Below are 26,396 nucleotides of genomic sequence, written 5' to 3' on the forward strand. Positions count from 1 at the left end.
GTTGGCGAGCCATGAGCAAGTCAACAATACGCTTAGGAAGACTGTAAAGCTCAGGCTGTCAAATACTGATGGCCTCACATCCGTCTGAATGATACATGGAATGATTAACATGATTTAGTAGTCGTGAATGTGACATTTTGTTAAGAATTCTGCCTAGCAACAATTCAATTAATCGTCATTACTGCAGTTATTAGCTAGCCAGCTAAATGTTATTTTTATTTTTTTTATTTTTTACTGAATCACAAATTATTTTGTACCATTTTCGTTTCATAACATGATGGTAGAAAGTAATTTAGTGTTTGTACAGTGAACCTGGGGATGATATGTTCTAAAAGGTGCAATACATAGAATTTTTGTTTTTTGTTTTCATTAGTTTAATTGAGATGAATGAAAACACACACATCCTTTTATTTCGTCGAACGCTGTTGCCGTGGCGACGCACAGTTTACTATGAACAGTTATGCTGATTTTGATGGTCTTAAACATGTGAAAACTGAAATTTTGCACACACATCAGATCCGGTAAAAAAAAATTGTGTGTTATAATATAATATTTAAAGGGATATTTGACTTATTGAGCCATTCTCAACAATAAAAAGTTAATATTTTGTCTGAAATTCATTTGATAACATCATTATTTTTGATGTACAATTAATACTCTTAAAAACACATTTTTGTACTTGCTGTTGACTGAAGATGACATGTGCTGAAGACATAGGCAACGACCAATCACGGCTCACCTGTGTTCTGGGTTTGGTCATGTGCCGTCACACGTGACGTCATATTCAGTCGACAGCAAGTGGCAAAATGAGTTTTTAAAGGTATTATTAAGTTATCACATTAATTATTGACAAAATATTCTCTTCTTACTGCTGAAAATGGCGTCACGTATCACCACCATTTTTAATTTCCTTTAATTTTTGTAATGAATCTAAATTATAAATAATGAATAGATAATATAATAAAATACATAATAATATTATATTAAATAATAACAATAATAATATAATTAAATAAATACAATTTATTTTTATTTTTATAATAGAATACAAAATAAAAAGTGAATTATTTGAACACACACAAAGATGGCAAGCAGAAACTCTCCACAAAATGTACCTTTAAGAGGCGGGGCCTTCTGGCATGTCATATGACAGTGGTGATTATGCGCGAGTGTGCTCCTTGTGTTTATGTTTATTTGGCTCTTTTCTCCGTGTTCAATAAACTGTCGAGAAGCGCACGATTGACTGTGAAGCCATGTTGTGTTCTTCAGGGGTCGCTACCTGGTCGCGCTGGGACGTTCGTGGCACCCCGAGGAGTTCACCTGTTCACAGTGCAAGGTGGTCCTGGAGGAGGGGGGCTTCTTCGAAGAGAGGGGTTCCGTCTTCTGTACCAAGTGCCACGATAACCGCTACGCACCCAACTGCGCCAAGTGCAAAAAGAAGATCACGGGGGTAAGCGGATGAATCTAACGCGACTAAACAGCCGAGCGGGGCGGGCGGCGCTTTTGAACAGGACTTAATGGATGTAAATGCATGCTGGAGCCCAGCGCAAAATAAAACATTTACAAGCTTTTCTCGCCTCATCAGGAAATCATGCATGCCCTGAAGATGACCTACCACGTTCAGTGTTTTAAGTGCGCAGCCTGCAAGACTCCCATCAGGAATCAAGCCTTTTACATGGAGGAGGGCGAGCCTTACTGCGAGAGAGGTGACAACTCACATTCAAGTAGCAAGGAGGAAAATAGACAGACAGAATGACATTGTTTGTTCCTATCATGTCTGGATACACAAGTCTGATTAATCAGTATAATTAGAGAAATCTGCCCTGGTGTTGACTATATTAAACCAGGATTTGATTAGGGCCATGCTGGAAAGAAAAAATTATAATACATTTAGGTTAGATAATGACCTTTTTTTTTCTTTGTCTTTTTTTTCAATAATAAAGTTTATGTTAATAATATTGGGATGTATTTGTGTCTAGCGAAGGCTGTTGATATTTTTTATTGTCTAAAATCATAATTTCATTTGTCCGGTAAACAATTTAGCAAAAATTAGTTTTTTAGAGGTGGCAAATCCAGGTCCAGAAAGTACAAACCCTGCCACAGTTCGGCTTTGGCCCCTGATGCTAGCTAGCTAGCTCCCGAGCAGGTAAACGAGCACCATGGGAGCTAGCTAGCTAGCTGAATTTTATTTTACAATAAAATTCTGACTTTATTCTCATTAAATCCAGGGTTTCTTTTTTAATGTGTCTTTATTATAGGGGGCAAAGCCAGGTCCAGAAAGTAACAACTCTGCCACTGTTTGGTTTTAGTCCCTGATGTAGCTAGCGAGCTAGCTAACTCTCACGGTGCTTGTTTACTTGCTAGCTAGGTAGCATCAGGGGCTAAAGCCAAACTGTGGCAGAATTTTTACTTTCTGGACCTGGATTTGCCACCTCTGTTGGATTTTATGAAAATAAAGACACATTAAAAAAGGAACCCTGGATTTAATGAGAATAAAGTCAGCATTTTATTAAAAAATTATAATTTTTACAAACATAGTCATAGCATTACCAGAATATTAAAAAGCAAACTCAGTTAGATGTTAACTGATTAATAATGTGTATGACAGGACTGTAGGGAAAGAAAATGGTGCGTTTAAGTTTATGGGGAATTTGAACCACTTAAAAACGTACTAGATTCTCTTAATATTCATGGTTTATTTACATAATTTATTGTTGTTGTGCTTTTATAGTTTTCAATATGTGAAATTCTTAAAAAAAAGAGGGCCATACATGCTAAATTACTTTTTTTTTTTTGCTATTGTCTTTACCGTTATTGATCACATTATATGAAAATGACAAATATGTATATTATTATTATAAAATTATAGTTAATTAATTAATTATGAATTATAGTTTTATTTTATTACTCTTACTATTTGAATGACTATTTTTATAATACCCTCTCTTACTAACCTGAATCATGTATGACAGAACGAATGTGTTTGCTCTTGTCTATTTAGCTCTCTTGCTGTTCATGAATGTGGCATGTTCGTGGCTAAATGATTTAGCACGACTGCTGCTTTAGTGCAGATGCGCCGACTCAGCATCCTCCCAGTGCTGGAAGAGCTCAAGTCTTGTAACATCACAACACTTTACCTCAGTCCTTGTGACCAACAAAAGCAGCTCTCACACACTAGAGGCTGGGGAAAAAAATTATGCGACCTCAAAAAGTAGAAAGTGTGTTTCCCACTTGACGAGTGCAGGCACTCCAGATTCATAACTATTTGTATACAAGACATTAAAAGTAAATTTTCCATAATATGTCCCATTTAGAGAGCAGCATTTTAAGATCTGCGTCTTTCCAGATTACGAGAAGATGTTCGGCACCAAATGTCACGGCTGCGACTTTAAGATCGACGCCGGCGATCGCTTCCTGGAGGCTCTGGGCTACAGCTGGCACGATTCGTGCTTCGTCTGCGCGGTGAGTCTCCCCCTTTCATGTCTTCTCCTCTCGAACCGGCGACGCCGAGAAACCAATCGGTCAGGCACTCAGGGTGGAAGATTTTCCCATGTTGTTATGAATTCAACACTCAACATTTGCTGAACTGTTTCCATTTATTTGCTTATTATTTTAAAAATATTTGTTATTATATATTATTTATAATTCTGTATTACAAATTGTATTTTTCATTTTTAGTTTGCCTTATTTTACTGTAAACATTTTATCATAATATTTTTTTTTTTATATTTTATTTTTTTTTTAACTTACATTTTTTAAATGTATTTTATTTTATTTCATTTTTAGTTTGACTTTTACTTTAAACGTTTTATCATAATAAAATATCTTTAAAAAAGTAATTAAAATTATTATTATTTTTTTTAAAATCATTTTAAGCATAAAACAGCCTACACTAAATGATTGGTTCCTGTTTGTTTGCCGCATGTGAAGCTGTGCCAGATCAACCTGGAGGGGAAAACGTTCTACTCCAAGAAGGACAAGCCCCTCTGCAAAGGCCACGCCTTCGCCCCCGTGTGAGTTATCCTCGTTCGAGATCTCCGCCTCGTGTGACCCGTGTTCATTTGGATTTTAGAAGCTTAACGCTCCGCTACCGCCCTCTCATGCCAAATACTCGAGCGAGTCGAGCCGTTCAATCACGCCGTTACCTTATTTACTTTCAGTTCAGCCTGATGAACATTATTGGAGTTTTTTGTGCAACACTTGTGCTCATTTTAATTTCCGGAAACTTTCTTTGGGAAGTTTGGCTTAGGATTGTTGCAAATGTAAGGAAAATTGCGTTGCGGTTGGACTGAACAGGAAATGTAAGACCTTTTTACTTAAAAAAATTAAAAATATATATATATTATAGACAAATTAAATACGTTTTTTCATAAGCAATTTTTTAAAGGCAGTATTTTATGTTCCCAAAGATAGAATCAGAATTTATGACAAAATAAAATGTTAACTCTCATCCTGCAGTTCTTTATTTTTATTTTTTTACTTTAAGGCTTTTTTGGGAATATTTATATTGCTTCAGAAAATGTTTGTTTAATAACTGCCGGATTGTTGGAATAAACATCTTTGTTGTGATGTTACAATGCGTGTAGTAATTGTTGCTGAATGTGATTCATAATTTCATCTCGCTATCAATTAACTTCTAGGTCTGTCCACATCTGCATCAAAATGTAACAATTTACACATCCCCCCCCCCCTCCCCAAAAAGCCTAGGTGTAAATTTTCTGTTGCCATGACAACGCCAGTTGCAAATAAAACAGTAGTCGTTGAATTAACAATATATAATTTATTTACAGAGATTTCAGGTTCAATTACTATACATACCTTTCTGAAATGTCATAGATCGATATATATATACATAAGGCCAAGTAAATACTTGAAAGCACTTAGAAACGAATTTCCAAAATTCTACCAACAAATCCATCATTGTCCAAAAAGTACAGAAAATCTCCCTTTGCCGAAGTTTTTCCTTTGCCACAAAAAGTCTCCACAACAATTTACATCGACAGTAAAAACAGAAAAGGGAAAAAAACTAAACAAATCCAACAAAAATTGGGATTATACAATTGCATAAGCGCAGTGGCATGTAGTATAAGTACAGCATTTTTGAATGCAGAAAGGCAACAAACATTGACTCAAGAACAGAAACGCGTCACAAGTACAAAAAGTCTATTTGGAGAAAAACGGAGCAAAAATGCCGTGGAATGCGCACGCACACACGCAAACTTGACTTCAAATAGGAACGAGTGATACAAAATGTACAAGTTGGCATGTAAGCAAAGGTTGGAAATGCTGGCAGCCCGTCAACTACATCAGTGGGATGTGCACGCACACATGCATTATTTCACACACACACTTACAGTTAAACTATCACAAACACCCAGCCAAATTCACACTCTCAAGCTATCTCACACACATTCAAACTCACACGCTCTTAAACTTGAACTCTCACACTTTCTAATGCAATCACTCTCACACATTCTAATGCAATCACTCTCACACATTCTAATGCAAGCACTCTCACACGCAACGCGCTCACTCCCTCACACAGTGAAACATGCACTCACACATTCTTACACACGCACTCTCACACAGTCAAGTTATCGCACACAAAATGCGCTCACTCCCTCACACATTCAAGCTATCAAACTCATGCACACTCAAACTTACACACTCTTAAACATGAACTCTCACGCATTCTAATGCAAGCACTCTCACATCCCAATCACGCTATTGCACACAAAATGCACTCAGTCACTCACATTCCCTCACACAGCCAAACATGCACTCACACATTCTTACACAAGCACTCTCTCACACACTAACCCTCACATATTCTCACGTGTCCACACTGACTTAAAGTAGCTATCAGACACACACGGGGACATTCTCACTCATGCTCACAAGCATGACAATTATCATACATGCATACTCTCACGCCAGCGCTCTCACACAGCACACATACTCACACACAAACTCTCTCAAGCACTCTCTCTCAAACTGCCACATTGTACGCACTCTCACAGTTTCACACTGAACCTCACCCACACTCAAACTTTACAATCACATACACACTCTCTCATGCATGCAATCTTCTCACACTAGCACACCGCTCACACGCACTCACCCTCAAATGTATATGCTTGCACTTACTCTCTCCCGCACATGCGCACGCTCTCACACAAACACCAACTCTCCCGCCCTGTGCGAACAGCTGACATGGCTTCCGAAACAAGGCCACGTCTTCGTTCAGCCGTCCCAGCTCGGTGATTGACTAGTTGCAGCTCGCATTTAAACGCTGATGTACGCAAGTGATGCTAAAGAAAGACTGAAGCTTCCCGTAAAGAGCCTGCCTAAAGCCTTATAACACTGCAGAAAGTCTCCACTGCTAGATCGCCAAACAACAGTTAAATAGGCAAACACGTCACGGTTTAGACTTGACAAATGCCGCGCAACTTAAGTGTCATCTTTTTTTTTTTTCTCGTTATTGTTATTATTTGGCTTCATATTAAAATATAATTTACATTTCTTTACAAAGTGATCGCACAGACACATACAGTCAACGTTACGGCTTCAACAACAAACATGTGGATGCTCGCCGCACAGAAAAAAAAAAACAAGAGTGAAAAGAATGAATGGAAACTTTGGTTAGCAATTTAGCTCTCTCTCACACACACACACACTGAACTGTATGCAAATTGACAGCACGTGGCTGCGATAGAAAAAGTAATATATTACATGTGAACGAGATCCACATTTTGTGTCCGAAGGGTTGAAAGTGAAGGCTACTGACACAAATGACACAAACATGTGGTGGCACCAGACGCTCTCTGCTCGTTTGAGGAAAAAAAAAAAAAAAAGAAGTCGGGTGGGAAAAGAACAAAGGAGTATTAAGGCCACAACCCAAAGACGGAAAAAAAATAAAGTAGTAGGTATGAGAATAATGCACTTATGGGAATTAGACAAAAAAAAAACTTACATTTTACGAGGACAATAAAAATGAGAAAAAGGTTTCATTTGACAAAAAAAAAAAGGTTAAAAACAATGTTATCAACTACACTATTCTAATTAAAAGTTGTAATATTATTAATTTACTTCTTTAACATATTCAAACCTTGTGAGGATACGTTTTTTTTCACGTTTTAAATTTGAATTTATTCAAGTAATATTTTCTGACTCCAAATGTTTTCTCAATAGTACAATTTATTTCTAGCAACACTGACTTTTCTTTTATTACAATTTGAAAAAAATTGAACATTAAGTTGAAATGTTTCTTTTTCTCTTTACAGAACACAGAATTAAAAAAAATATTGTTTTTTTTTATTGGAATAAATTAATTAGTAAAATGCAATTTCAGAAGAAGGTAGTCATTTTAAGAGACAAAAGTAATGATTTTATCATAATTTTGTGTCAATATTTGCATAAAATTGAAACTTGTCATACCTTTAAATTAGAAAATCTAGTGGCCCCAGGCATCTACCTGGGGGGGGGGGGTCCCGTATTTAAATGGCCACAAAATATATTTTACTGGTCAACACACCAGACGTATGTCAACCAGATACACATATAAACATATGATGTACTCGAACATACAACAGTTCACATTACAAGGCGATAACGTTTCACGTTCGTCATGTTCTAACCTAACTTTGTTAGCACATTAAAATGACAAAATGATCATGTTATAGCGTAAAAATTGTCACATGAATGTCATATAAAAATGGGATTATTAACGTTTTTTTTCTGGTGTCGCAATTATAAGGGGAAAAAAAGTCACAAATGTACTTTTTATCAATTTTGTCGTTTTGTGACTTCTCACAGTATTCTTGCAACTTTGAATTTCTAACACATAAAAAAATATTCTCGTTGCGTTAAGACAATACTATTTCTTTAATGCTACGACTTTGTGTAATATTTCACTTGCGTCACTATGGAAACGTTTCTTTTCTTCTCTGTGGGCTGTGGCCCTAATAGTCCTCGTTAGGAAGGAGAATTGCAAATCGGAATCATGTAAAAACGACTTTTGTAAAGCACATGGAAACATAAAAGTACATTCCAAAAATCGGGACAATCGTAAAAAGAAGCTCCGTTGTGTCGGGGGGGGGGCTTCGGAGCATACGCCAGCTGTTTGACTGAGTGTGTCTTTAATGAGGGGGGGGGGTGTCTCCTGACAACTTTATAGACATCACATGCAACCCTGAGGAGGAGCGAACTCACACACACACACACACTATGGCTGAACTGGGGATCGAACCTGCGGATGTTCTCTTCGTGTATGCGGCGGTTGCGAGAACGTGCTACTGGGGGGGAAAAAAAGAAAAAGAGTAAAGCACACCAAACATGGCTTCAGAAAATGCACCCAAAACAAAAAGTGTCCCTTAAGTCGACGCTAGCCACGCCATGTTATTTGGTTGCCATTAAAGCAATTAGACGACACGTCACTTATGGCGGTGACGTCATGCGTTGCTTCCCGAGTGCTTGGAGGCCCCGCGGGCACCTTCATTAGAGACGGCGTGTCAACTAAAGTGAAGAAATGAACGAGACCTCCCTGAAAAGAACACACATGGAACGTTGACACAAAGTGGGGGTTGGGGTGTGAGTGGGGGGGATTATTGGGGTCCTCAGATGAACCTTTCATCCTAATTGCAGACTGTGCCTGCTTTAAATAGTAGATGACCTTGATATCCATTTAAGGTTTTCGTCCTCACTCGCACTGCTAAGCTAGTTAGCCTTAAAGAGAAATCCGAGCCCAATGATTTCTTTACAATATGTTCGATGTGCCCCAACTATTCTAAGCATGGCACTCTTATTAATATTGTGTTTGCGGAATATGAATTAAGAAACAAAATCCACTTGTTTTCATCCATCTCAGAGGGCGGCCATTTTGTGACTTGCTAAGTGAAAAAGACATCACAGTAAATATCTTTAAATTGAAAATTTAACGATGGAATAAGAAAAATAGTCTCTTCAGGAATAATATGTAACAAACAAAAAAACTTTCAAACAACAACACAAAACAAAAAATACTTTTTCGTCTCTAATATGAAACAATGCCTCTTTAGCAAACTAGCTGCTAGCTTACGTTAGCTAGCTAGCTACACAAGCCTCTTCCAAATCTCTTTCAAAAATATATTATTATTAAACAAGCTTTCTCGCTTCTACTTTTAACATTTCTGCACACTAAAAGTACATCAACCACTACTACCACTCAAAGTGCGCAGTTTTGCCTTACTAGTATGCAAGTCGTTTTACTAGTGGGCCGAAATATCTTCATAGTGAGGACAAAAAATGGATCTTAAAATGGATATCAATGACTAAATGCTGAAAGGACATTCCACATTTAAATGGAATTAAATGATTGGCTGTTATTGATTGGTTTACATTAAGCGCTACATAAGGCATGGAATTGAATGACTTTTTGGGGGGGGGGGGCGAGGGGGGGGGTGAATTTTTTTTTATCTCGCCTCTTGGATATGATTCTGTCGTTGGAAAGAGTTGTTACCGCGTCCTCCTACATTGATTGACGTCAAACAGACCGCTGCGACGGCCCGCACCGAATCCTTCTCGCCGCCTGTTAGCACTCGCCGTCCGACACCAGGAAGATCATGGCTTCCTGCTTGCCGATGTCGGCCATGACGGCGGCCAGCTGGTTGATGTTGCCGCTGTGGAAATGTTGCGCCTCCCACAGGTCCAGGATGGCCGAGGTCGGGCTCGCTTTGGACGCAAAGAAGCTCATGTGTCTGTTGGAACAGTTTGCAAATCAATTAGTTCTGCTGAAAATGACTTGGGACACATTTTCAGTTGGGCGAACAAAATATTATTCACTATTTATTTTTTTGGCATATCGAAATCATGATATGATTTCAAAATATAGGATTTAATTACCTGAATCTTCTTTGTTTGTTTCTGCATAACTGTATAACACTATACTGCCTCCTGGTGGCCAAGGTTAAATCATCATGCACAAACTCTAATTCTTTACTTTTATAATTGTGGGAATGCTGGAAGCGGGTTCGAATCCCACCTCTGACTGTACATTGCAAATATATCCATGGCAATTATGCTAAGGGATATACATGAATACCATCTATCATAGTTCCAGTTTTTCATCTAAATGAATGAAGGGTACTGCATGCCTAGGTGGCACTATTGAGTGATTTTGTTGTTGCATTCTTCCATTGGATCTCATTAGTTCCACTTTTGCGTCTAAATGAATGGAGGGTACTTTCAGATAACACTTTTCCATATAAATTTCAACTTGCTTCAAAAATGAAAGTGTTTTTTTTATTCATTTATCTTTCAACTACAATTATTACTTTGTAATTTTCACATAATTTATCTTTCAATTTATGTCATAAGCATTCAACTTAGCATTCAGCATTCCCATGCAATTTCTGCAGAAATTGCACTTAGTCTCGTTAGACAAACACAATTGACGCGGCAAAGTTTTCAAATGACAATTTAAAGGGAGGCCCAAGTCTCGACACCCCCCCCCCCCCCACCCCCTCAATATTTGACTTTTGTCACGATTTCCACTGAGCCTCTTTGCTTTCCACCAACTTCCAATTGTAGCATGCCTCACGTTGTTTCCAGCCAAGTTGGCTCAGGCTCCAGCAACTACCATAAAACAAAACTAAAAAGCTATTTTCATTTGAAGCCCAACAGCGGCTTAAAAAGCAAAAGCCTCATTCGTCTTTATTTGATGTCGAAATAGGTCCTAAATCCCACTTAGTAAAGCCTACGCGGACTTGTGGCGGTTCACACAGTCGGAAGTGACCTTTTCCCATTTTAGGTGCGCAACCTTTCGCCATCAAGCCCAATCAATGACAACAAAGTGGCCGTCCCACTCGGCTGTTTATTTGATGTTGAGTGTTGCCTAATCCCCAATGTACTTGCACACACTGATTTGATGTAATGCTCTTTTTTTTTTAAGACAGAAAAGTATAAATATTTGTATGAAACATCTCATTGACAGACAATTAAAATAGTTGACTTTGACATATTTTTTTCAGTGTAATGTTAAATGTTTATCGGAATGCTTTTGGAACATTCAACAACATAGCCCGGGTCAAATTGACCCATTTTAAAGTTAAGACTACAAATAGCAGCATTTTCTGATTAAACTTGTTAAAAATGGTTCATGTCACATATTTGCAATGATAGCAGTTAATAGTGTTTATTGGGCTGTTAAATTTTTTTATATTTTTTTTATAAAAAAAACATTATAGCTGTTCCCGAGAAATTAACCATATTATCTTCGTAAAAACACAATATATTTCAATAAAGATCATTATATATGGTCATAATGTTGACTGAAATCACCAATGAGAAGCCGGTTGTCGTGGTCCCATCTTCAAGCCTAATTGAGAATTGATTCTGCTGAGCACAGATTGCTAATTAAAGCTGTACTGCATCCATTCGCCGGGTGATTAATCGGGGCAAATAAAGTTGATCGGACAAATTAACTTGACCTATTTGGTTTCATTAGGCGGCCAGAAATTAAATTGGTGTAAAAGGGATCAATGGCCGCAACTACTTTTCAACTATGCCAATTGTGTAAGTTTAAAAATAAGAACAGGGGTGGCAAGCTTGACTCGGAGCCACAACCTTGCCAGATTTGCTGCCGAAGGATTGTTTCCATTTCTTCAGAAGGAGAATTTTGAACTAACAGAGACAAGCCGCACAAAAACAAAACAAATCTTTATTGTTTAAACTGCTCAAATCAAGTTATCTACCAACATATTGAATTAAGGGACCAGTTGTGTTTGGAATCAATCCATATCCCCTTATATAGTGCCCGACCCATATAGTGCGTTTGCCATTTTGCAGTGCTGTTCAAACGTGTAGTGAGTTGAGGCTATTTTCTATGCAGTCCCCTCAATCGTGAAAAGTAGCACGCTACAATGGTCACCAGAAAATCAAATATAACCCAAGATGCATTGCACAGATACGGAAAGATTTTCTATGTTATCCTGCGAAGTAAGGCTCAGTGAATATCTTTTTTTCTGTGTGTGAAGGACAAACTTAATTTCACAAAATTCTTGAAAAGATTAAATGTTGATCAAATGTCTCTCACAAGTCATTCACCACAATAAAAATGACAAGCAGAAGAATTTGTATCTTCTTCAATTTCTTCTATGATTACTGCCTCTCGCAGGTCAGTCTTGGTACTACGCCCAACTCCTGCTTTGGGGGAGGAGCCAAGGTATTTTCTATGATTTCTTTTTTTTTCTCATCCAAATTTTTAAGAGCAGTAAGAACACACATTTCGGGGCCTTTAACTTTTGGTCAGTAAAAAGACAAAAGGATTATACATTTTATTAAGCTGTGTGTGTCAAAGGCAAGTGGCTAATGTTAGCGAGGCACTTGCTTTGCTAACGTTAGCTTTAGCCTATGATACCAGTGTGTTATTAAATGATGCTGGTTTGTCAGAGTTGATTGCTAAGTTAGCAACCGTCTGCCACTAGCAGTATAGTGGTTTCCAAATAACAGGAAGCGCTAGGCTAATTTTTTTTATATCTGTAATATGTAATTGTAGTCTTTTAATTATTGTGTTCAATTAAACGTACAGTACATGTTGGGGTGGAGGGTCCCATGACTGGGTTTGCCTTGAGCCTGCAAATGACTCGCTACACCATTTTGTGTTGTCACATTTTTAAAATTGGTGAATAAAAGATTGACTGCTAAAAATGTTCGAAGTAGATCTCGTATAAAAGCGTCTGTGCTCGCGCCAATGTGCTTCCCCGATGAATGATCAGCTAACACTTTGTTCTCGCTCGCTCGCTCTTTACCTCTCAAGCTTGAGTCTTTGCGCCAGCATTCTCCAGTCGGCTCCGTTGGGACACGGGGCGTCCAGGCTGCTGCAGATCTTTTGCCTTATGAGGTACGGGATCTGAAAGGCGCTGGGCCCTGCGAGGGCGGTGGCGTTATTGTCCATCAACAGGAACTCGGAGTCCACGGCACGGGTGTCCTGTTTGCGACGACAAGCTTTCATGAAGAACTGCGCTGAACTGAGCTCCTCAATGTTACCTTGGCGATGTTGAAGTTGAGGCTGAAGCTCTGCCCTTCGCCCTCCACCTGCCACACGCACAGCTGGCAGGTGAGATCGCAGGTGCCGAGGCTGAGGCGCTCCAGAGTGAAGGTGCAGTGCAGGTACCGTTGGGAACCGTTCCAGATGTGGTAGAACGGGATCTCCTGCGCGTGATTCAAACGGCACAACGCAACGTTTAAGCTAGCTTTAAAAAAACAGTTGGGTCAAAAAGAACCCAAGCTTTTTGGCATATATTCATTCAACCCAGAAGGTTTGGTCAAATAAATAACCCGCAAACTAAAACACATTTTTGGGAGTGGGGGTCGCACAAAACACAATTAAAACTGCGGGGTCAAAAATGGGAACGATTTGACCCAAAATGGGTTACCCAGAAAGCTGGGTCAAATTGACCCAAATTAGTGAGTCGGTCCAAATTTGGGCACAAATTGAGTTTTTTTTTTCACTTAGCAGATTTAAGGGTTAATAACTCAATTTTGGTGGTTGTATTGTATGAACAAATTGGGTTGTTTTATGCAAAACAACCCAGAAAGCTGGGTCAAATTGACCCAAGTTAGAAGGTCGGTCCAATTTTTAACCCAAAAAGCAGTCAACCCAATTTTGGCAGTTGTTTTGTAGAAACCAACCCAATTTGGGGTTGTTTTGTTTCTAGATTAAAATGAATAAATAAATAAAAAGTTGGGTCAGTTACTGTACTTTTCTAGTACTTGCATAACATGCAACCGTATCAATTTTCAAGTGACCACTTGGAATGTACAGCATTCCTAGGAAATCACAATGTCCCAACAGTGGTGAGCTGTTATTAGAACAGACTCAGTCATACAGTCGTGGAAAAGATGCTACTAGTAAGATTAGTCACTAGTGCGCTGAATTGTCTTACTAGTGAGGACAAAGCGTGTACTAGTACATGGACCGAACCAGGATATAAACGATAATCACTCTCAAAAACAGTTGGGTCAAAAAATAACCCAAAATGGGTCAAAAAGCTGACCCAACTTTTTGGGGGTTATTCATATCATCCAACTGACCTTTTCTCCATTTATTTTAAATTTGCCACCATAAAACCTTCATACTCAGGTTAATCCTTGATTAATAATTAATCGCTTGATCAAGACTTGTCCCCCAAGACTTTCTCCTCTAGTGTATGCATGCAAAGTAAGTCCTTGCAACTGTCTAACAAAAAAAGGCAGCCAGGGTGTGCGCTTCCTGGAATGTATTCAAAGCTGATGATTCCGACATCTTTCTCTCTGTTGTTCCATATTCATGCCTCATCATCCGCATATCCCCAGAGATCACGGGGAATGAAAAGAACGAAAGAAAGAGGGGGGGGGGGGGGGTTAAGGGCACACAAGCTGATTCCTTCAGCCTCCCCTTTAGCAGCTGACAAGAAGTGTTTAAGAGCTGGGGCCGCAGTACATAAAAATGACCAACTAGGGGCACTGTTACCCAGGCGGACAGATGGCGCAGGAAGACAGGTGAAATACGCTCTTGTTGGGGCCCCGGGGGGGACTAAAGGCCTTTTTTTTTTCCCACTGCAGCGTTTGTGAGGGAAGCACTTCCAAATAAGCGAGATCAGTCCACAGCAAGATTTTGTGCTGGGCCCAATGTTACCGCTGTGCTTGCTTGCTTGGCACAACCTGGCTTTTCTCTACAGGGACTTTTGCAGCTCCAACCTGCAGCCAGAGCATTTGCGAGTCCGCTTTGAACTCCCCTCGCCGGGCCGCAACGCACGTGGACGGCCCCCAGTATCCAGGTTGTGAGCTTCCAGATATTTATTTCCCGTTCCATATTTCAAAGCTCCCCCTTTGAGGATGCAGCCGAGATAATCGATTGACTTGCATCGCTGACTGGTCCACATTAAAGCTCAGTCGGCGCACAAACCCAGTGGACAATAACGTGCACTCCAAGCTTCACACACCGAAAAAGGACAATGTAGAACCTGAGATTTTAAAAAAGTTTTACAAAGACACTTGATTTGTCTTTGATTATTTTCAGTTGAATATCTGAGCACAAACCACTCAAGTCTTTTGTTGTCTTTACTCTTTCTATATTCTTAATTTAATGTTTTAACAGGCGTGTTGTCTTGTGTGACAATTTTGCTTTACAGCACTTTGTGTGCACAGTGGTTGCTTTCAAAAAGTTCTATAAATAATAACCCAATTTGGGTCAAAAAGGGACCAACCCATTATTTGAGTTTATTTGTTTTGTACAAAACTTGCTTTGAAAAAAAAAAAGTTTAGTATGAAACAACCCAGAAAGTTGGGTCCAACTACTGACCAGTCATACTCTAAAAACAGTTGGGTCAGAAATAACTCCGTTTGGGTCAAATAGGGACCAACCCATTATTTGAGTTTTGTACAACCCATTTTTTAGGCTGTTTTTGACAATAAAAAAACTCAAAAGGTTGGGTCAAATTGGTTCATACGGTTCATTTTAAAACAGTTGAGCCAAAAACAACCCAAACTGGGCTAAAAAAAGAAAGGACTGACCTACAATTGAGATAGATTAGACTTTTTTTTTTACGAAACAACCCCATTCTTTTTGTCTATACTCACAAAAAAATTTTTTTTTTGGGGGGGGGGGGGTGTAGATAACAACCCAAAAAAAAAAAAGTTTTGTTCAAAATAAAACCCAATGTTGGGTTAAATTGGATGGGTCCAATATTTTTACCTAGCAGTTCATCCTCATTAGGGTTGCAACTTTCAAGTGAACTGGAGGCTGTCCCTGCTGACTTTGGACACCCTGGGGTGCTCGCCAACCAATGGCAGGACACATACAGGATAGGCAACTCTCACATTAGCCTGGTTTACATGGAGCCATGTATTCCGATGAGAATGAATCCCAACGGCCAAACGGAATGAAAATCTTGACGTAAATGCATCATGACGTCATCGTTTCCACCCACCAAAATGGCGGCGTCTCCCCAGAGCTTGTCTGCGAGGGGGAGAACTTGTTTTTAAGTACTCAAGAAACTTATTATTATTGTTATTGAATTCAGCAGGAGTTCAAATTCCAGCCGCCAAACTAACCGTCAAAACAATTCCATGCATTGCGGGGATGCTGCTTTATACTAATATTGTTCTATGTATGCATAAGTCCAGACAGACAAGTTGACTCTGAGCCCTCATTAACAATCACAACAGAGCTCTGATGAGCTTTTGTTGTTTGGCTTTCATTTCTCTACAGAGATGTCAACGCATTTATACGAGAATATTTACGAGGGTGACCTTGAAAGAACCAACAAACAGACTTCTATTAAATGTCCTTGCTCGTGCTGGTATCCCGAGAACCCCCCCCCCCCCCCCTCGGTCCCACTGGGCCTACCCCGATACCCACCTGGTAGCCGGCTAGCAGCTTGCTCCTCCAGTGGGCTTGGGGCATGTCATGGATGGACAGGCGCAGGTTGTGGTAGCTGTCTTTGAAGAGCAGGATGTGAGGCTCGTCAATCAGCCGGCCCCCGAGCTGCCTCTCCATCTGCATCACCTCCTGGTGGGCCAAAGGTGAGAGCCGACGTTTTCATTAACGCAGAGGACAAACAAAAACAGTGAATCCCCTCATTCGTCGTCAGGGATATGTTCGACAGCAACGCGTGTTTCGAACTATGAACGAAATCATATATGTTGTCATTTAACGTTATATAAAGACATCTGATTTGAATTGTAATCATTACATTCAGAATAGCCTGTATTGTATTCGGAAACAAAACAAAAACAATTGAACTACGGTAAGTCGCTGTACACACCTGAAGCCTTCACTCTTAGAACTGCTGGGTTAAAAGTAACCCAAATTGGGCAAAATAGCTAACCCAAGCGCTCGGTCCAAGTTTATTCGGTTGAGGATTTGACCCAGCACGTTGGGTCAATATTTGGATCCAACACGGGTTAAAAACGACCCATATTGATGAGTTAAAGCTAACAAGAAATTGGTTACCAGGTTATGACTTTATAGCTGTGGTTAAATATATTGATAATGCTAATATTATTGCCTTCATTTTCAAATTAGAAGAAAAACTTTCCCTTCATGGGTCGCCATAGCAAGTCACTCGCATGACATCTTTGGCACAGTTATTACACCAGATGCCCTTCCTGATGCAAAACACCCATTTTTACACTAAAAAAAGTTGGGTCAAAAATAACCCAATTATGTGTCAAAAATGAACTGATCCTCTATTTGGTTCTATTTGACCCAACTTTGAGTCAAGAAATGGGTCTTTTAGTGTAAAACAACTCATAAATATTGGTCAGATCCTTTACTTGGGTCAACCCAGAAAGTTGGGTCAAATTGAAGTGGATCAGTCAATTTTTTTGTATCCATAATTGGGTTACTTTTGACCCAACTGTTTTAAGAGTGTAATTGGTTTGGGACTGACCTTTGCAAGGAATTGGTGTAAGGTATAAATGGTACCCAAATGGTCACTACAATCTAAAAACAGTTGGGTAAAACCCAACTCAAATTGTGTCAAAAAGGAACCGGCCCAAATTTTTGCGTTTAATAACCCAGGTTAAATGAAAAACCCCAAAAGTGGGTTTGAATAACCCAATAAATTGGGTCAAATGAAAAAGAACCCGCAAAATTGGGTTGTTTGGTACAAAAAAACATGGGTCAGACTTTATGGGTTAAATAAATAACCCAAATACTGTCTCATTTTGACCTTTTTTTTTTTTTTACCTAATTTTTAGAGCATACAATCCATCCAGACTGGGATTTTTTTTAAACTTCAATCCCCAAGTCAGTGATTTTCATTTTCATTTATTGAGAGCCCCATTAGGTACTGACACAGCTCAGGACCAAGTCTTCCTGGGATCTCTGCGGTGTTACCCACTAAGCCACATACATTTTCTAAAAATGTTACATGAAATATATTTCGATACACAACAAAATGTAAAAAAATTAAATAAAATTCACCCAACTTCAGCCCACCCAAATCCAATCTTCAACCCAATAAACTGGGTCAAAAATAATTAACCCAACTTTGGGTAAAAGTAACCAATCTGCTCAAAATCTAATTACCCAGCGGTGGGTTAGGAAAACAACACAGCATTTTTCTTTTAAATTGTGTTTATAGTTTTGTTATCACAGTACTATGTGACTAAAGCACACTGTACATAGTTTGGCAGACATCTTGTCGACGCGTTTCTACATGATACTCCCACAGAGACGTGCAGAAGCAAAGCGCGAGGAAAAGGCCGCATCACATCCTCACACGGAAAGATCGCAGCTCTGCATGCAACCACAGCAGGCAACACCCACTTGTCTCCACAAAGCTTTAATGTCGCCACAAGGTTGATCCCCCCCTCCCCCCTCCCCCCATCTCAGCGTGTGTGTGTGTGTGAGATGTTTTCAGCTCGCAGCATTAGCATGCACTCTCACGGCAGCCATGCAACTACCTGGCCTGTGATGAAGCCAGCGTATAAGCCATTAGTCAATTGCTCATTGTTCCCGCATGGCGAATCATCTTAATTTCATTTTTGCTTGTGCGCCAGGAGACATTTGTAAAGACATGCTGAATATTTTAATCTCGTCGGGGCATCTTCATCCGTCCCAATGACCATCTGCAACGGGGTGATGAAATGTGCGACCTTTATGACTCATTCATCAAAGCCGGAAGCTTTGAAGTACCCAATACTTTTTAGATGACGTCAATGGATCCTATTAAGAGAAGTGAGCGGAACTCTGAAATTATGCATTTTATAATTGGCCTCCGTGTCTGGCAGCAGAGGACAAATGTGAAAGACAGACACTCACTTCCCAAGTCACAACACAGTTTTACGTACACCTGGACGAAAAGACAAAACAAGAAAAATCCAATTCATTAATTATAAAATGCCAATTAAGGTTGGCAATTGATTAAAGACATGACATCAGCATGTTGCCTTTACTAATGTGTGTGAGTGTTTGCGAATGGAGCAAATGTTTTTTAGTCAGGGATGGCCAAATTTGCTAAAGGATGCAGATGTTCGCAACCGTTTTTAATTGGCCGCAAAAAAAATTTCTTAACATTTCACATTTGTGACAAGAAAAACTTGTAAAAGACTCCCAAAAAATGATTTTAAAGAATATATTCAGTTCCAGCCATTTTCACTGAAGCAACCCCCTTTGCTCCCGGCTGTTTTACTGGATTTTGACCGATTTTGCAAGGCCCACAGAATATTCTGTTCTATTTCTATAAAAACATGGAACCTACCAAAAGAAAGACTAGAGTCTCTTCTTTCATCAGGAAAAAAATAGTAGATTTGTATCTGTTTCCGTTTTGCAGCAATTAGCATTAGAATACAGCTAAGTTTCACAATGTATGTTCACAAACCTGTTGAAAACACTGGAGAAAAGAGCTTGTTGCAACATGGCCATGATCTCTTATACTCTGCTGCCACCTGCTGGCCGTTTTTTTTGCAATAACTACCATTGCTTTAAGCGACCTCTCCATGTCAGAAGCTGCATCAAAGCCTTCTGTATGCTTTTGCGAAAAAATAAAATAAAAACACAGAAAACGTATAAATACGTTATTGGGAGTGAAGGACAAAGTATAAAGTTTTTTTTTTTATATATACAATTTTGGGTTTGAATGAATGTTGAATGAATTTTAATATAGATTACACTATAGCATTTGTCCTTAAAATTGCATGTAATGAATGGCAACTTTCTATTCTTCTAATTTCTAGTTCCTGCCACAAGAGGGCGTCCAATGGCATGCAGTTGCAATATTGAGGGGGAGGGGGGAAACACTTTACTGCAAACTTTTCCCTTTTCAACATTTTTCAGCCCTATTACGTACTTTTAGTTGCCCACTACTATGATGTCAGGAGCGACATCATTAAAGTACAGAATGGGATTCATTCCTCTGTGAGCAATTTGCTGCCCTCTTTCCCCACAATGACTTGGCCTCGTTCCGATCACAATCAGGAAGCTGTTAATTATATTTGGGGAAGGTCTACCTGCTTTTGTGATTGCGCGCGTGCTCTTCCTGAATAAGCGCTTTTCAGCTCCAGCCGCCAGTGGGGAATTTCCGTGTTTGCTTTGTGCATTTCTAATTTCACTGTTTGCCTTGCGCTCAAGCGTCTTTGTTAACATGGATCGTCGTCCCCTTCGAGGATCTCCGCCAGGATATTTATTCCTCTGGCTCAAACACAAAAATATACCGAGGACGCGCGTCGGTACGAACGTGACCAGCTGCAGGTATCCGCTTTAGATGTACTGCACTTTTTAATAAATAAAAAAAGAGAGAGAAAAAAAAATATGTACTGCACTGAACGAAGCTAGTGATGGCGCACGGATGCTAACAGATTACTCCGAGGTCTAATGGCTTAATAGCAGGGGGACAAAGTACCCCCCTCGGAATGAAAAGCCTTCCACTATTACGGGTCTTCCGCAGACAAAAGGCGTATTATGAGAGCTTGACGAGAAGTCTATTCAACACACTTCTTAAGCACTATTATTTGTTGAACCCAATTAGCGTTGCAAATCGCGGCGGGCCGACTTTGATCAGGTCTCTGACCTATACGAGGAGATCTATCGGCCTGTTAGCGGGAAAAGGAGGGCACGGAATGCCAATGACGGCGTTATCAACATCTTGCTAACAGGACGCGTACTAACTCACCTGTTTTAACAAGCGTGTGTCGGCTGACGCGGCAGGATTACGATCAAACAAGGGCCGCAACACGGCACTCTGAACCGTGAGCTCATTGAAGGACAGCACACGCTTTAACGTGTGACTCGCCGTGTCCTTGGTTTAAAAACAACCCTGCTGGGCTCGTATGTTGTGCAGGATCCGGCATATGCTGTGGACGGAGAGAATAATGGCCCTCTTTACGCCCCATTATCCTGTTAACAAATGACACTGTGAGTGAGCTAATAAATGAGAAGCTAAATTTGACCGTATTATTAGCTCAATCTACATGGGGAGGAAACAATGCAAGGGTTTTAATTCGTTTATCAAATCAGGCATTCATTTGGGCTGGACGGTTATGGGAAAATATTTTGTGCCATGTTGTGTGGAAATGTGTTGATAAGACAAAAAAAAAAGTCCTCGGATATTAAAATAAAAATAAAAATAATATATAAAAATAATAGAAATAACAAAACAAAAAAACAAATACTGGCTGTTCTTGCACGTTTTGGCCTCTAAGGGGCAGTGTGGTGCGGTGCATGGATTAGGAGTACAAACAATGAGAACAGAAGAAAGTCTAGACTATTAATAATAACTCGTTTTCACAGATTGGGAAGTATTTGTGCATTTGAGTAACGTTAACGTTAGCGCTGTGTGTATGTGTGTCCACAACGTTTCATGTGTGAATATTCATTATATGAAGAAATATCAATCCCAAAGTCAATGCTAATTTCCAGTTAGCATTTGTGTATTAGCTTGTTTGTCGGATTGTTTTTGTTTTGTGTTTGCTAGTTACGTTTGTGATTTTTGTTTTTGTGTTGTGATCAATTGTATATGAAAAAGGAGAAAATTTGTTCCACAGCGTTTATGTGTGAATATTTGCTATTTGAAGGAATATCAGTCCCAAAGTCGATGCTAATTCCCGTTAGCATTTGAATGGGATGTTACATTGACCATAGCCTTAGCGCTAGCGATGGTTTAAAAATTAATGTCTTGTATTTAAATACACAATGTGTGTAATTCTTTTTGTTGTGTGTTTAGTTTGAAATTAAACTGCTACTAGAATGTTATTCACACTCAAGGACAGCAAAATCACAAAAACTACACGCTTGCTAGCAAGCAACATAGCGCATTTGGGGTACTTTCACAATGTGAGGAACTATGCCGTTCTACAGATGAATCGTTTTTTCTTCGATGATAACATTTGAAAGATTTAAGGAAGTCACAATTAATCGTCCAGCCTTCGCATTAATCACAAAGGCCGAGCCAAATCGAGCGCCCGCTTTCTGAAGATAAGACGGACCCCGCGGGGCACAGCGAAGTCACCCTGACCCTGTACAAGTGTGGCAACATTAAGATGCATGAGATGGCCAACGAGTTCATATACCACAGGAGAAGCGCTGCTTTTGTTCTGACGGAATCGGAGATAGGGCCGGGCTGTGTGTGAGGACTGCGAATTTTTAGAATCCGACAGAGGCGAGACCACCCCCTGACATTCAATGAGGTTGGCTAAGGAGGGAGATGGAGTGAAAAGAGAAGAGAGACACAGGCGGCTTAACATTTGTGTCTCGGGGTCACTAGAGTGGCCAGCTTTAGCAGGAGAGATAACGGGATTACTGCAATCATGGCCGCAGTTTTCTATGACTTCAACCCCCCCCCCCCTCATCCGTTTGGCTCGGACCAGAGCCGGGGACCGAGATGGACCGGGGCCTGCCTCCGTCGGGGAACAAGAGACACTCATACAGCTAATCTCTTCAGGCTGCTGCTGACAGAAAGAGGTTAGCGGCTGCGGCAAACTCGCTCCGGAAAGGCCCACTCTAAACAAATCAAGGCGATATATACAAGAAGGATTAAAATATTGCACTCTCCTCGCAGCGAGCACTTTTAAATGTTGTTCATATTGTGCGCAATAAAGTGATTAACCTAACAAACTCAGACGGATTAGAAGCAGCGTTTGATCAGTTGGTTAGCCGAGCTTCTACATCAGACACGGGGCGTCAAATAGTCAAGCTTTCAACTTTAAATCCCGACTCCTCGCCGTGATCCGTTTTCATAGTTTTTCGCAGCAAATGTATTTGTTGCTACAGAAGAAAAAAGAAAAAGAAAAAGCCTGACAACTCGGGCTCCATAAATCAGCGTGTTTGTCAGCGGGATGTGACGGGCTTTTCCTCTCATCAGTCTGAGCTCCAGTGGCCGAGCACGCCACAGTCAACTGACTAATAACCGCAAATACAAGCGACTTGTCTGCTCGCTTATAAATGTTCTGCTGGCGAGGAGTCGTGCGTTCCGCCTGATAAATCGCAGCGAGCGCCAGCACGAAAAGATTACGTGAACAACAATATCGCAGCTGCTCTTTTTTGAACTTCTTAGCCGATAGTTTTCTACTGAAGAAATCGGAATCTCGCACGGGTCACTTATTAGCGCTCAAGCTAGCATGCAAATGATCGAACTGTGTACAAAAGGACGCCAGTTGAGGACATCTGTTCATCCCCCATTATACATCGGAGCTTACATTTTTTACGATCTAAAGACAATTAGCGGAGCGCATTAAACTCATTACATGAATATTGATTCAAGTGTAAATTTTGGGCACCAACACAAAAGAGAGTTCGTGCAAATATCTTACTATGAGAGAACACATTCAAATTTGTTAAGTGGGGTTGGTTAATATTTATAAAGCTCCATGTGAGTGTGTAAGCCGGTTATATTATGGAACATAAAGCTTAACGGTATGGTTTAATGTGAATAAACATCTAGGGAACACTAGCATAGTGGTTTTAAGATGTAATTCATTTTTATGTTCCTCCAATTACTCCATTGACAACAAAACGGGCTTATTACGCAACATGTTTGCAAATATAACTCTTAGGGCTGCATGCGACCGCGCCACATAACATGGCAGCCGTCCCGTTAACAACGCTGCCCACGGTGCCTCCGCATGGATGATTTTACGTGCTTTGTTGACGCAAACATACTGGATAGCTCAACTTGGGTTGTTCCAGATCACTTTTTTTCCCCAGACCAATACCACTAGCACTTTTGATGCATATACCCCCCCCCCCCAAAAAAAAAAACAAAAAAAATCAATCATTTTTAGTACAACCATCACTCAAAAACATATTTATGTTTTAGTTTTTTTATGTTTTCTTTTTATGCTAGAGCATACAGAAGGCTTTGATGCAGCCTCTGACCTGAAGACGTCGCTTAAAGCAATGGTAGTTATTACAAAAAACGGCCAGAAGGTGGCAGCAGAGTATAACTTTTTTTGCCAGTGTACTGTAGTAGATGTGCAACTACATCTTATTCTTATACAGCAACAGAAAAAAAAATAAAAAATCCTTAAGGTCATCTAATTTTGATGACTTTCAAGGTCAAAGAAGTCAAGGTAAATTCCACTCCTGTGGGTAAAGCGCCACCTGCCGGTTTGGATGACCCCAATACAAGTAGACAATGAAAAAAGTACATCGTGTTTTAAATCATGAGACTGTTTTTTTGCTCGGCATCTTGTTTATTTATTTGGTTTCCTTCACAACAATAGCTGTCAGGCTGTAAAACATCAGAGCTAAATATAAAAAAAAAAAAGCAGGTGGCTGTTTAATTAGATGCTCGTTGCGCTTGGGTAGGAGGCGCACTGCAGGTGTTGGACGAGTGGTGGGATGGCTCGACATCAGTGCTGCTCTCCCACCGGGGCGAGCGGGGATCGGCAGAGTGCACGCGGAGGGCAGGGCCCAAACGCCGCTCGCGCCTCCTCTGCTGCCGTGCCAGCCTTGGCCGGCTGGGCCCATCAAGAGCGGGGACGTGCATTAAATATTAACGGAATTGGTCTCGGCAGAGCCTTGCTAACATACGTCGCGCATCGGTTGGAAATGTCACCGCTTCCCCAGAGACCCTCTTAGAATCAAAGACATTAACATTGCTTCTAATCTGCTGTAATTGGCAGATAAGAGATTGCATAGTGCCGGCATGTATGTTATGTATGGATGTGTTTACGGAGGCACTGATTCAGCCATGTGATGAGACGAGCGAGGAAATGTCAGCCTCTCTTTTCATTCTCTTGCTCTTTGTAGCGGCCCCCCCGAACAAGGATGAAACTTTGATTATTTGTTGTTTTCTTTTTTATCACCGTGAATCGCCATAAATCACCATAAATCACAGTGCTTTCTGTAAGAGCTGAAAGATATTTCAGCCTGCAAACAATAATCAAAACCGTGTCCATGTGCAAACAGAAGGGCTAATAAACAAATATTAAACAAAAGGTACCTTTTGCTACGGAGCCCCTCTGGTGCCAGGGTATGATTATTTTTTTGTGTGCTTATCTGTACCCAATGTTTAGTAATCTGTTCCCACAGTTTACTAATCTGTTTCCACAGTTTAGTAATTTGTTCCCACAGTTTAGTAATTTGTTCCCACAGTTTAGTAATCTGTACCCAGTTTAGTAATCTGTTCCCACAGTTTAGTAATCTGTACCCACAGTTTACTAATCTGTTCCGACAGTTTAGTAATCTGTACCCACAGTTAAGTAATCTGTACCCACAGTTTACTAATCTGTACCCACAGTTTAGCACGTCAATAAAAAACAAAGAAGACTCGAAATAGATTAGTAATCTGTGGGAACAGATTACTAAACTGTGGGTACAGATTATCAGATTTTTTTTTCATACCGTGGCAACAGAGGGGCTCCGTATTTTGCCTTATCAGAGGGGTTACCAATACAAAATAGGACATTCCTCGACGCTGCGTGACAAATTTTTCCAGCGGCTTTATGCTATTAAGGTACCTTAAGTACAAACAGCACTTAACCCAGAAGTGACTCTTCAAAAGTGCTAGCCCCAAAACCGTAAGTGACGATTTACAATGCGAATTTCAAAATAAAAAACAATCAATATTCTTTCAATAATTCAATAATAGCGGGAAAAGCAGAGAGTCTCGTTTTCGGATTTTCTCATCTGCCGTCGCGCGTGCGTGCTGTTTAACAGCCGGCAAGCTCTGGCAAACAACAAGGTGCGGCGCCAAATGCTCGCACGCTACTCGCAGTGAACCCCCTGCTTCTCTATCACCAATCCACACAACAATTAAAAGCAGCCATGGCGCAAGTCTCGTCATAAATGGTGCATTTTAAAGACAGTGATTAGTGATTAGGCTCAACTCTCCAGGGAAGTTTAATCTCCACTCAAAGTGGTTAATGTACTTGCTAAATGAACTGCTCCCTCCATAATAGCATCAAAAGCGGTGTGAAGTCGAGATTACTAAACAGTGTGGGCCATTCTAAATCACTCACTAAAAAGTACAGAACCCCGGAGATGCTGCGGCTTACCACAGGGCCAGGTCGTGTGCGAGACGGCGAGCTAATGCACTCAAAGGCGTCGGGGGAACCGCCGAGTATGGCGGCACAAGTGCCGGAGTCAACAAGCTCCCGTTGTCCTTTTTCCCGGCGAGCGAGTGCAGAGAGATGGCGAGCGAGAGATGAGCAGACAGACCAAAAAAATAAATAAAAATAAAAGACGGGAAAAGTTTCCGTGCGGCAGCCATTTTCCCACACGGGCCACGGAAGGTCAGCTTAACGGTCAGACTGCAGGCAAACAGAGCGCCGAGCTGAATATGCAACAAGAACCTTATCATTACGGCCGCTTTGACAGCATTGCAAAGTCAAAACGAGCTGTGTGAGGCCCACACAACTTCGCACAAGGCCACAACGTTGTGTTGACGTCAACAAAAACACAGCGCGATAACCATCAATTCACTTTGGACCAC

At 40.3% G+C, this 26,396-nt stretch overlaps 2 protein-coding genes across 8 annotated transcripts in view; one reads left to right on the forward strand and one right to left on the reverse strand.

The window, feature by feature from the left end:
* The window catches only part of pdlim7 (PDZ and LIM domain 7), a 42,318-nt gene extending 37,750 nt beyond the window's left edge, over positions 1 to 4,568 (forward strand). For 3 of the 4 annotated variants that reach the window (XM_086084714.1, XM_086084713.1, XM_086084711.1), the window contains exons 8-11: positions 1,270 to 1,450; positions 1,586 to 1,706; positions 3,347 to 3,462; positions 3,931 to 4,565. In XM_086084714.1, the coding sequence (XP_085940840.1) occupies positions 1,270 to 1,450; positions 1,586 to 1,706; positions 3,347 to 3,462; positions 3,931 to 4,017 (505 nt within the window). In that variant the 3' untranslated portion in view covers positions 4,018 to 4,565. Of the gene's footprint in view, positions 1 to 1,269; positions 1,451 to 1,585; positions 1,707 to 3,346; positions 3,463 to 3,930 lie in introns of all 4 variants that reach the window. The other variant, XM_086084715.1, reaches the window with a different exon arrangement.
* Positions 4,569 to 4,801: 233 nt separating this feature from the next.
* unc5a (unc-5 netrin receptor A) overlaps positions 4,802 to 26,396 on the reverse strand; it is a 180,644-nt gene continuing 159,049 nt past the window's right edge. For all 4 annotated transcript variants that reach the window (XM_086084677.1, XM_086084676.1, XM_086084675.1 and 1 more), the window contains 4 exons: positions 16,379 to 16,528; positions 13,024 to 13,188; positions 12,786 to 12,964; positions 4,802 to 9,734 (listed from right to left, as the gene is read on the reverse strand). In XM_086084677.1, the coding sequence (XP_085940803.1) occupies positions 9,569 to 9,734; positions 12,786 to 12,964; positions 13,024 to 13,188; positions 16,379 to 16,528 (660 nt within the window). In that variant the 3' untranslated portion in view covers positions 4,802 to 9,568. The remainder of the gene's footprint in view (positions 9,735 to 12,785; positions 12,965 to 13,023; positions 13,189 to 16,378; positions 16,529 to 26,396) is intronic.

Source organism: Leptonotus elevatus, chromosome 9, assembly GCF_054856555.1.
Source record: "Leptonotus elevatus isolate MCC_2025b chromosome 9, RoL_Lele_1.0, whole genome shotgun sequence".
Classification (NCBI taxonomy): Eukaryota; Metazoa; Chordata; class Actinopteri; order Syngnathiformes; family Syngnathidae; genus Leptonotus; species Leptonotus elevatus.